The sequence below is a fragment of the Grampus griseus genome (assembly GCF_964374135.1).
Source record: "Grampus griseus genome assembly, chromosome: 1".
NCBI lineage: Eukaryota > Metazoa > Chordata > Mammalia > Artiodactyla > Delphinidae > Grampus > Grampus griseus.
The window spans coordinates 2267550-2279655 of NC_139017.1; the positions used below are offsets into that span (position 1 = coordinate 2267550).

Consider the following 12106-nt stretch of genomic DNA (forward strand, 5'->3'; position numbering starts at 1 on the left):
CAGGCCATACGTAAAGATCACCGTTTCCTATCTGCGCTTAGGGGATGATCGATTGCAACGAGTCAATTTATCTGCGCATCCCTTCCTTTATTTCGCGTGGCTTAACATGCTTCCGTTTTGTTTTAAACTAGTTAGAACTGTGACTACTTGACATCCCAGCAAAATACATTTCATGGTGTATTTTTTAATGAGCTACAAACCTGGATGGTTAAAAAGGCTGATGTAGTCTAACAAGCCTTTCTGCTGGAAATTTTTATGAAATCCTACAATGCGAGAGCTAAAGCTTTCGAAGTTTGTACTCGTTGCCCTTAATATTAATTAATGCTTTAGGTAAGATCAGAAGAGGGATACTGCCTGCTTTTTTTCTTTTTTTTAACATGAACACATGACAAAACAAACCAGAACATAGTCAAAATGGCAAGCTAACATATTCATAGACTGTTCTTATTAGCTGTTTGCAGGTCTAAGACACAGACATTGAAGATTAGGCTTTTCATCATTTGGTGGAGCTACTAGTGGGTGTGGCTGAGCGCTAGTCCTTAGTACAGATTCCTTGATCACGGGACAGAAGGTGCTGCGTCCTGGAAAGGAAGAGGGAAGGGGCTATGATCGGTGCAGCTGACGAACTCTTGAGAACGGTTTCAGTTCCGCTTTACCACGGAGGAATTCTGGAAGCTCAAATCCCCCGCTGCAAAAGCCTAATGGCTAACACAGATCGGTTCCTAGATTCCTTCACAGCGGAGATCAGTTTCACTATACAAGAACGGTTCTGTCCATTTTCATCCTGATGTTGTGTTGGGATCCACCCGTGAGTCCAATTCACTCCGTTCCAACGTCTTTTATGCGGAATTCTTTGGGGATGTGACGCCTTTGGTTCACAGTCTGCAGTACAAATACCCTGATCCATCACTTATTGGCTATGAAGTATTTATTATGCTTTATTAAATTCAATATCTTTAAACCAAGTGTTTCATTCGTGTTGCTTGGAGCCATTCAGAGTATTTTATTTTATTTTTTTCCCTTTCTTCCTGTTCTTCTTTCCCCCCACCAATCTGTGTTTTGGAAGCCGCGCTCCTAGGGGCTGTAACTAAGCCCGTTTTGCATGCAACATTTCAATCAGCAGGTTGTTGTAGGGGACGTCCCCGTTCAGGTGCTTGTAGTAGAGGTATTCCTCGGCCTGCACGCTCATGGCCCGGATCTCAGGTAGTCGGAGTAGCAGCTGCCCGAATTTCTCTGTTTGCTGCGGGTAGTTGCACATCGTATAGTCCAGCAGGGCAGCGTTAACTTGCTCCTGGACACCTTCGACCAGCTGGAAGTTCTCCAGGTTTTTGACATCTGGATTTAAAAAAAAAAAACAAAAAACCCCACAATAATTCGATGATGTTTTAATTCCTGTTCACCCCAGCAGCGTGTTCAGTTAAAGGAGGTATTTTCCTCCTGACATAAAGCAGACTTGCTACAATGCTCGATATTCAGTCAGCCCCACTCACCAAGCTTCCCGGGAAAACGGTCACAAAAGAGCTTTAGAAGAATGTCTTGTTGAAATTCTGCCTACACCTCCAAATCAATTAGACACCAATGGATTCTGAGCAAGGTCAATTCTTTTCATATCTCACAAAAGGAAAGGTTTAAGGATTCCTAAAGCAGAGAGATCATAATATATTGCCAGCAAATGAGTCCCTCTAGGAAGACCTATCTTAACCCAGTATATGACACAATTCATAGAATTCTGTATTAATTTTTCTGACCCAAGGTGAAATCTGTGTCCAGGGTATGATGTAGTTAATTCTAATAAAAAGTGACAGGGTTCTTGTTTCTGTTTGACATTTTCTAAATGATTCTGAAAGCCTTTGACTTGTCTAGCCTATGCTAATGAACCATCTGTACACTCCAGTGACTGCCAGAGGAACAGTCGCTGCTGGGAACTCTCTAAAATATATGTCTCGCTGACTAATGATCTTTATCAAATGAAAGCCTTGTCCTTTAGGCAGAATTCAAGCCAGGATGGCCGGCACCCTCTAACCTGAATGTGGTTTCTAAAGTCTGACACTTCACTTTTTTTTTTCCTTCTGGACATGAGTCGCTCACACAGAGGAGACGGACGCAGGCAATCCACCCAGCCTAACTCCTGGAGATGCTCTGCCTTATAGGTCCTCATAAATGCTGGATAGGGGGAAACAGAGTCAAAAGACAGACCGACACACACACAGACAGTGAGCAAGGGAAAACGGTGGTGGTGGAATTTCTCTTGTGGAGTTCATTTATGTTAACTGTACAACTTTTACACAATGTGTATATAGAAGCCTCTGGAAGAAAGGCATGGATGTGTGTGTGTTTACAGACATCCATGCTAAGAAGGTACACAGATGCATCCACCCCTCCCCCCGCTTTATTTTCTAACTGGAGAAAAATAAATAAGAACGATTCTATAGAAAACCACATAATACTATGACTAAAAGGTTAAGTGTGCTAAACTCAGTTAAGAGTTCCCAAAATAACTCTTATCCAATATTTTCGGCTCTCTGTGTTGTTAACCTTAGCCTGTGTGTATGTGCGGGTCCACTTTGGTATCTCTAAATGCTGTTACAATAGGCTGCCTTACATTTGCTGTTGAAATGTGTCCAGGATGATTTCAGTGTTTACATTTTGAGCCGTAACTTTGCATGACACATGCTTCCCCCTTTCCGTCTCCAAATCTCTGGCCCAAATTAAAAACAGTGGGGAATTAGGACCGACATAGTGTGAGCATTCGGGATCACATCTATGTCAAAGTACGACGGGAGAATCAGAAATATCTGATTATTTATTAATGAGATGTACAAACAGACAAATGCTACGCTACGAGCTCACGCCTTCCCGTGGCATTGAAACTGACATTTAAATTGTTACCCACTGGACAGTGTACCCAGGTGGTACTTGACAGTTAATAAAGCAGTTTCCATCTATCTCATCTAAAATGTCTTAAAAGTTATTTTAAGTTATTTCAAATACTTAGAAATATTAGTTATATTTGGTTCAAAATTACAAAATGTAAACTGGAAGTACCTTGACTACGCTATACCTGGCCAGATGACGGAAAAATGCCATGCTCTTATACTTTCAGACGCTCACCCTCTGCTTACAGACATCAGTCCTTCCTAAAGCTTCCCAGCAGAGAACGGGTAATGCAAAAACAGTTCATCTGAATTCTGACCAACTTCTTAGCGTTGTTTCCCTTTACCCTCCACTCAACCTAAAGAAAACATTTAAACTTAAACATGAAACGTAAGGAAAAATTGTTTTCTCTTTTATTTACCATTAAGAAGTTGGAAAAAAAAAAAAAACCCCAAACAAGCAACTTCCGTTGTTACAGTGATTTTAACACAGTCATAGGAAAACAATCGAAACGGAGCACACTATTTTATGCTACAATGAAAGATAGTCTCACAGCAAGAAAAGCTAGCAATAGTCACAGAAGTTTATAGGGGAGGAATTTGCACGGAATGAAATGCAAGATAAACGAATAATAGTCTTTTCAGAAAGTTGTTTTTGAGACCTTCTTTTTTTGATAAATGTATTTTTTGAGAATGAGGTTCAACCTTCTGTGATAAACTATGGGATTCTGTTAAGAAAAACAAAAACAAAAACAGACAACTGCTAACAAACATAAAACAAAGGATGGATCACAAGTTCTGGTTTATTCACTTACTATTAGTACATATAATCATTAAAATCTTCAGATCAGCATTTGCTGGATAATTTCTGTGAATACTGGTCCAAACCGCCACCTTTCCCCCCAAAGTTTAAAAATACATGCAATTTTCCTTCTGAAAGAAAAGACTGTTTTTAATGTGTTTACCATTAAACACAAAAAAAGTTATGCTGCTAGCTGCCCCAAAGGCACTTACTAACTGAATGTCTATTTTGTTTTCCATGTCTGTAAAGGCAATTTGTAATTTAGTGGCAATGATTCTGATATGTAAGCTACAGGGTCCAAAAAAGAAAGAAAGAGGGATTTCCCCGGTGGTGCAGTGGTTAAGACTCCGCCCTTCCACGGTAGGGGGCGTGGGTTCAATCCCTGGTCGGGGGCTAAGATCCCAGAAGCCACATGGCACGGGCCCCCAGAAAAAGGAAGGAAAGAAAGAAAAAGATTTTGATTGAATTACTCTCATTCACCGACCAAGAAGTTCCTGGATCATTGCTCTGGCTTATCTCTTTCAGCTCCTGTCTCTCTCACTGCATCTTGCCCTCCTTTATTAATCGTCCATTTCCCTATGTACACTGCCAGCATCTTCGGGTGACATGTTATATATTATATGTTTTAGTCAAGGCTTCCCCAGGGATTTCTCCAATTAATGTTTGCTTTATATTAGTGGTGTATTTGTCCAAGGTTGATTGGTTATAAAATGACCTATTACATTAGCTGTTATGTATCTTACAGCTGTTACGTATCTTATAAGTCTATCTCCTCTCTTTTTCTAATTTGAGAGCAGCTTTCAAAAAGTGATTTATACAATAGACCTCTCCCTGAAATATTTTAAATGTAATAGTGTGTTCTGTTCAAAGAATCCTGTGGTGAATTCTTTTGTGAGCCCCTGGGTTCCTGAGTGTCTTTCATTTTCGGTCTGACAGGCAGACCTTGGTTTTTCCACTACGGGGAATGTAAATTGGTGTGGCCACTGTGGAAAACAGGATGGAGATTTCTCAAAAAACTAAAACTAGAACTATACTGCATGACCCAGAAATTCCACTCCTGGGTATATAGCTGAAAAAAGTGAAAACAATAATTTGAAAAGATACATACACCTCAATGTTCATAGCACATTATTTACAATGGCCAAAATATGGAAGCAACCTAAGCGCCCATCAATAGATGAATGGATAAAGAAAATGTGGTACATATATACAATGGAATATTACTCAGCCATAAAAAAGAATAAAATTCTGCTATTTGCAACAACGTGGATGGACGTGAAGGGTATTATGCTAAGTGAAACATGTCAGGCAGAGAAAGACAAATACTGTAATGATATCACTTATATGTGGAATCTAAAAACTACAACAAACTAGTGAATATTAATATAACAAAAAAGAAACAGACTCACAGATACAGAGAACAAACTAGTGGTTTACTAGTGGGGAGAGGGAAGGGGGAGGGGCAGGATCGGGGCTGGGAATTAAGAGGTACAAACTCCTACGTACAAAATAAATAAGCTACAAGGATACATCGTACAACAGAAGGAATATAGCCAATATCTTATAATAACTATAAATGGAATATAACCTTTAAAAATTGTGAATTAAGGGCTTCCCTGGTGGCGCAGTGGTTGAGAGTCCGCCTGCCGATGCAGGGGACACGGGTTCATGCCCCGGTCCGGGAAGATCCCACATGCCGCGGAGCGGCTGGGCCCGTGAGCCATGGCCGCTGAGCCTGCGCGTCCGGAGCCTGTGCTCCGCAACGGGAGAGGCCACAACAGTGAGAGGCCCGCGTAACGCAAAAACAAAACAAAAACAAACAACAACCAAAAAAATTGTGAATTAAAAAAAAAAAAAAAAGCCAATGGAGAAGTTCCAAAACACAGATGCCACCACCTCTCGGAAGCCTTGGAATTTTCTCTTTCACGTAGCTCACTTGTATGTACTTTTTAGGAAGAGTCCAGAAATTTAAATGTGCTCCCACAATGCTCATAGAATTCCTTTTGATGCTACTCAATGCCCTTTCCTGAAAAACTAAACATAAAATACATTGAAAACCTTCACCATTTCTTCTGGGGTGCTCCCCTACCAACCAAGCCCTCCTCTAATGAATGGGTGCTGGCACGCTTGGGAGTCTTAGCTCATCCCTACCAGGAGTCCATAACACAGGAAATTCGTGAATGAACTATTTCCACCCAGTTCTTCTGTGGTGCTTCATCCCAAAGTCTCCCGCGTTCGGCACACTGCGTTTTTCTTTGACGTTTATGTAAACGTCATCTTAATACAATTTAGAAACGCAAGTTAATGAACCCTATCATTACAGATTCTGAGTTGGAAACAGTACGTAAACAGACAGAGGCATCCAACCCTTTCTCCAGCGCCTTTAAATTTTGATGACTGGCAAAATCATTTTGAGCTTCTCCTCTAAGTATCAATCTCTTATCATCCATTCTACTTTATTCACTCAGGGACTAATTACCAACTTTTTATGTGAGGCAGCATTATGATAAGCTCACAGTGGGGTACTCAGATTTTTTTTCCATCCTTAGTGGAAAGTAAACCCTTAGGTCTTCTTGAATATATTACAGCTGGCTTTTCAGTCATTACGTGGCATTCAGGCTCTTTCTGAAGATGAAGATACTGATTTCTATCTCCCTGGTACCTGCCATGCGGCACAGGCTGTAAATCCTCCCGGTCAGCACACTCTTTTCAGAGATTGGTCCTTTGCTGAGCAAGGAGGCTGGGGGGCCGGGAGACTCAAATGGCCCAATAATATAATTATCTTTGTTCACTTTCCACATGTGGGGAAAAAAATCTCATCCTGTCCTTTCAAAGATACAAAAGTGGGGAAAAGAGGTACCATTCTGCACCCGGAGGACACTTCTTTCCCCTGGGGCTTTTGGAGGGGTGACATCTGTAAACTGGCTCACAATTTGTCCTCAGAAGACCCTTTCCTTTGATAGGACAGCAAAGAAGAAAGGAAATGAATTTTCTATAAGGAATTCATTTTAAAATTATTTTTAAAGGGCTATATTTAAATAATTTGTATAAATCATTTTTCTTTTTTTTTTTTTTTTGCAGTACGCGGGCCTCTCACTCTTGTGGCCTCTCCCGTTGCGGAGCACAGGCTCTGGACGCGCAGGCTCAGCAGCCATGGCTCACGGTCCCAGCCGCTCCGCGGCATGTGGGATCTTCCCGGACCGGGGCACGAACCCGTGTCCCCTGCATCGGCACGCGGACTCTCAACCACTGCGCCACCAGGGAAGCCCTGTATAAATAAGTTTGTAGGAACTTCCGGATAGCAACATGCTGGCTCTTTTCATATGAACCAAGTTCGCTTAATAGTGAGGGCTCTTTAGGGGTCGGAGATGGGCAGACAGGACACTTTTAGTGCAGATGCCTGAGATTAGATTCTACTCTGCTTCCAGTAAAACTTAAACTCAAGATTTTAAATTAATTACTGGTAAGTCCTTTACATAAATGTGTGTGTGTGTACATGTGTGCACACGTGTATGATTATGAGCCAAGAGCTGTTTTTAGCGACCAGAACATACAATTCAATGTCTTCATATATAAATTACTAACAAGAAAATGCAACTCTTTGACAGGAACTGTGTGTAAAAATGTGGACATACAGCATACGTATTATTTCTGTATGTAGAAAGAAGCCCTTCCAACTGGTTGGTGCTTCCTAAGTTACAAAACATGCTACTCTGCTTCACTTATTCTTTCATACCTTATGTATACACCGTCTATGAATTCATTCATTCATTCGTTCATTCATTCATTCAAAGAGCCCTGTGCCAGGTGTGGAAGATAGAGGAATAAAAGACACAATCTCTGTGTCCAGTGCTTCAGAGACAAGAAGTGGGTGCCCTTGACACACACAGGATGGGCACCTAACCCAGAGCCTGGGGGCAAGAAGGGTTCTTGGGGGAAGTGACACCTGAGAGGTTTTGAGAAACGGGTGAGCTGAGCAACACGGGGAGGAAAAGGTGGCAGGAGACGGCGACCCCCACACCAAGCCTCTGTGACAGGAAACGGGGTCCTTGGAGCCCCGCAAAGCGGCTTACCTTCCATGGAGGAGAGCAGGGTGTGAAGTAAGGATGGACCCTAAGGTTTAGGACTGTGAAGGGCGAGAGTCTGCATTTTGTTCTGGAAGCCGTGCAGAGGCATTGCAACATCTTAAGAAGGAAGGATGCGGTCAGCTCTCTGAGTCAGAAAGAGCAGGTGTGTGGAGAGGCTCTCGCAGGAATACAGGTGACAAGCGCGGTGGCCATGGGGGTGGGGATGGACTCGAAAGGCAGCAAGATGGGTGACTCAACAGAGCTTGCTGGCCCTGGATTAATCGCGAGCAAAGGTCCTGGATGACACCAGGCAGGTGGTGGCCATCCCTCCAGCAGGAGTTGGAGCAGATTGGAGGGGCAGCCGTGGTTGAGTTTAAGGAGCATGTGGGACATTCCCTAGGGAGGTAGGGGAGACGGCTGGAGATACAGGTCTAGACGCAGCAGACAGGCAGGCCTGGTGTCCAGATCTGGGAGCCGTCAGCGGACAGGTGATGGATGAAACCCCCGGAGTCGGTGGGATCGTGTGGACAGAGAAGGGGTCAGTGGTGGGATTCTGGACACAGCCAACTCACCAAGGATTCTTTCTTGAGAAGGCATTACAGGTGTTATGACATTTAGACTCAGAGAGATTAAACAGCTTTTCCATGATCTCTAAGGTAAGGACACACCCAAAGAATGGGGGAGCGGCTGACATTTAGCAAGTGCTTGTCAACGTGCACAGGATTCTTTTTACGTATCTCATTTAATACTGTTAGAATCTTACAGGGAAGGTATGATTCTCATTTTCCAGGGAAAGAAACAGGCTCAGAGGGGTTCAGTGAGTCACACATGTCCTGAGCTGGAATTGGTGTCTCCCTCGAAACCCCTGGGCTCTGCCCCACGAGATCACAGAGGTGGGACCTGAGCCCCGAAGGGCTCGGGACATCTCAGTCCCAGAGCTTTCTCCCCACGTCACAGCCCACAAGTTCCTGCCACCTGCGGGGGTTGGAGAAAGGGGTGTGCTGGTTGGTCCGATAGTTCAGTTTCTAAAGGGTCTCATAATCCCTGAATGAAATTTTCAGAGAATTTGAATGAAATAACATACTCCTGACACTTACATTGACGTATTACACACCGTAATCGTCTTAATGCCACAGATCATGGTTAAAAATAGTCACAGCTGACACTGAGTAGAGTCCAGCGTCATAGGCGCCCTCCAGGGGGCCTTTTCTGGGCACGCCCGAGCCCAGCCCTTGCCACCGGGGCTGTGGAGGTGCTGGGACTACGAAGTAACTTTCTCCATTCTAACCTGCTTTATATTTAGAAAAGAGGGTTTCATCAATTTAAAAAGTCTGAAAGCCACTTGATTTTTGACAGGAATGGTGGTCTAATCTAGTTTCAAGCAAGTCGCTCAGTCCCCTCTGAGCCAGTTTTTCCATCTGCAAAATGGGGAAATAATTCTTAGGATCGCTGAAGAGTAAAATGATACCTTAAATATGAATAAACTTTAAAAAGTGTACAAGCATTGTATACTCACGGGGCCTTATGTTTCTTATAATTTTACTGATAAAATTTGGAGATTTTGTTTGCTTCCAATACACACCTGGAAGGTAACCTTTCTACACAGCAATGTGATCGTTTTCCTGCCATAAAGTTGCATGGACAAAACAGAATCTCTGATGTTGCAGTTTTCCAAAATTAATGGAAGGTAGAGGGATTACTTGCAAGTTTATCCTATCCTCAATCACAAACAGTATTCAGGAAAACATGGCCAAGGCTTAAGTTTCAGTTAAAGATATTCCACCATGTTTTCTTAATTTTGAAGCCCAATTTCCCCAAACACATATGACACTCTGGACAAAAGGCTACTAATGCAGTGCCTCACATGGTTGCTGAAAAGTACAGGCTCAGGAAATACCATTGCATAAAGAATGTCACCCGCAGTGGGCCTGCCCTTTTGTCAGTTTTGCGTTCATAATATGTCACCCCCAAGGGGCAGTGGTTTTTCTCCCAAAGGAGAAGAACATTCCTCACTAATCAAATGTCGTGATTTCTAGTCCTGATTCTGTCTCCAACTGTGAGATCACGAGCATGTCACTCTTTGGGGCCTCAAGTTTCCTGGCCTGTGAAGGGCAAGGGCTGGACTTGACGATCTCTTGTCACCCAGCTCTGAGTCTACAACTGCGTGATTATGAGCCCAAATTTTGGAAGGAAGGTGCTGGATTGGTGTCGCCAACAAACAAGTAGGGACAAGCATCGCCCTGCACCCACCCCATCACCTGCGTTTTCACTCAACAGTCCGGATAGGACTTCAATTCTTCAAGATGGTTTTTGGCCTGAATTACAAATTATTTCAAACTGTTTAGTATGCAGCCATGATTTGACACACCGTGCCACAGGTAAATGGTACCTGAATTCATTTACGTCCTAGCAGCGCCCCCCTTTACAAGGATGGGTGTAGCTCTTGCATGGACTTGAGGACGAAGCTTGCAGAAGTTGCAAAGCTGCCTCTGGGTGCTGACACGGGTCAGGCACCCTTTCCGGAAGTCTACAGATTATAGATTGGATACAAACGGCGTCACTTAAATGCGTCGAACAAAACACTGTTCCGTGAGTTTACAGACATGTCCTTCTCAGGATAAGTCGGACATCCTTGCCCCAGTCTAACCCTGAGACCACATCTCTGCCGGGCTCCTCTCCGGACACAGCAGTCCTCTTGCTTGTTTCTGCCTCAGGACCTCACACTTGCTGTTCCTGCATTCGGGATGGTTCTTCCCGATCGTGTGGGGCTCTCTCCCTCACGTCACCCGAAACTCCGCTCACACATCAGCCCCTTGGAGAAGCCTCTGTGGAGAACCATGTCTAAAACAGCGCTGCCCCACTATCTGATCACTCTGGCTCCTGACTCTGCCTTAAAAATATATGCCACGTGTGCAAGACCTATGCGTGCCCTGTGTCTGTTCACAGACACACAGTTCACGGTAGCCAAAAGGTGGAAGCCACCCAAGTGCCCATTACTGGGTAAAGAGATAAACAAAATGTGGTCGCTACATACAATGGAATAGTGAGCAGCCTTGAGAAGGAGGGACGTTCTGATACAACGTGGACAACAAGGCTGACGTCGTGGATGAACCTTTAGGACATTATGCCAGGTGAAATACGCCAGTCACAACAAGACACACACTGTATGATTTCACTTATCTAAGGTACCCAGAGCAGTCAAATTCATGGAGACAGAAGCAGAAGGGCGCCTGCCAGGGCCTGGGGGGAGCGGGAAATGGGGGTAGTTTAATGGGTACAGAGTTTCAGTTTTGCAAAATGGAAAGAGTTTGGGAGATTGGTTGGACAACAACGTCAATGGACTTAATACCTCTGAACTGTATCCTTAAAAGCGGCGAAGGCGAGAAATTTTATGTTCTGTAGAGAACAGACTGGTGGTTGCCAGGGGGGAGGGGGTTGGGGGAGGGGTGGAGCGGGAGGTTGGGGTCAGCACATTGTAAGCTATTATATACAGGATGGATAAACAACAAGGTCCTACCATAGCACAGGGAACTACAGTCAGTGTCCTGGGATAAACCATAATGGACAAGAGTATGAAAAAGAATGTGTATATACATATAACTGTGTCGCTTTGCTGTACAGCAGAAACTAACACATCGTAGATCGACTATACTTCGATTAAAAAAAAAAGAAATTTTATGTTCAATTAAACATTGAATAATGTACTGTACGTGTAGGTTATTAAACATAATGTAACAGACACCTGAGAATCCACTGCTCTGCAGAACCAGATGGCCACCGACACCCTCCAGGTTACCTGTGTATTCCTTCCATGGACCAATTCCTGATGCTGTAGAGTGACCTCTATTCATTTTGTGTTTCCTCTTCCCTCACATCCCTAAACTGTACGTTCTTACTGATGCTTGACTGACTTTACAGTATACGGTTATTTGTCTAATTGTTATACTTGCCTGCCATCCTCACAAGAAGGAAAGCTGTGGGACTTCTCTGGTGGTCCAGTGGGAAAGAACAGTCCACCTTGCAATGCAGGGGACGCAGGTTCGATCCCTGGTCAGGGAACTAAGATCCCACATGCTGCGGGGTAACTAAGCCCACGTGCCACAACTACTGAGCACACGAGCCACAACTACTGAGCTCGTGTGTCTCAACTAGAGCCCGCATGCCACAACTACAGAGCCCACTTGCCCTGGAGCCTGCCCGCCACAACTAGAGAAGAGAAAACCCACGCGCCGCAACTAGAGAGAAGCCCGTGCGCTGCAGCGAAGGGCCCTCGTGCCTCAACGAAGATCCCGCGTGCTGCAACTAAAATCCGACGCAGCCAAATAAATAAATAAAAATGAAGAAGGAAAGCTGTGAAGGTCGGG

At 44.0% G+C, this 12106-nt stretch overlaps 1 protein-coding gene across 1 annotated transcript in view; it reads right to left on the reverse strand.

Annotated features, from left to right (window-relative positions):
- Positions 1-1059: 1059 nt before the first annotated feature.
- NR5A2 (nuclear receptor subfamily 5 group A member 2) overlaps positions 1060-12106 on the reverse strand; it is a gene marked incomplete at its 5' end in the record, with an annotated part of 125304 nt that continues 114257 nt past the window's right edge. The window contains 1 exon segment of the mRNA XM_082672035.1: positions 1060-1335. Within this exon segment, the coding sequence (XP_082528161.1) occupies positions 1088-1335 (248 nt within the window). The 3' untranslated portion in view covers positions 1060-1087.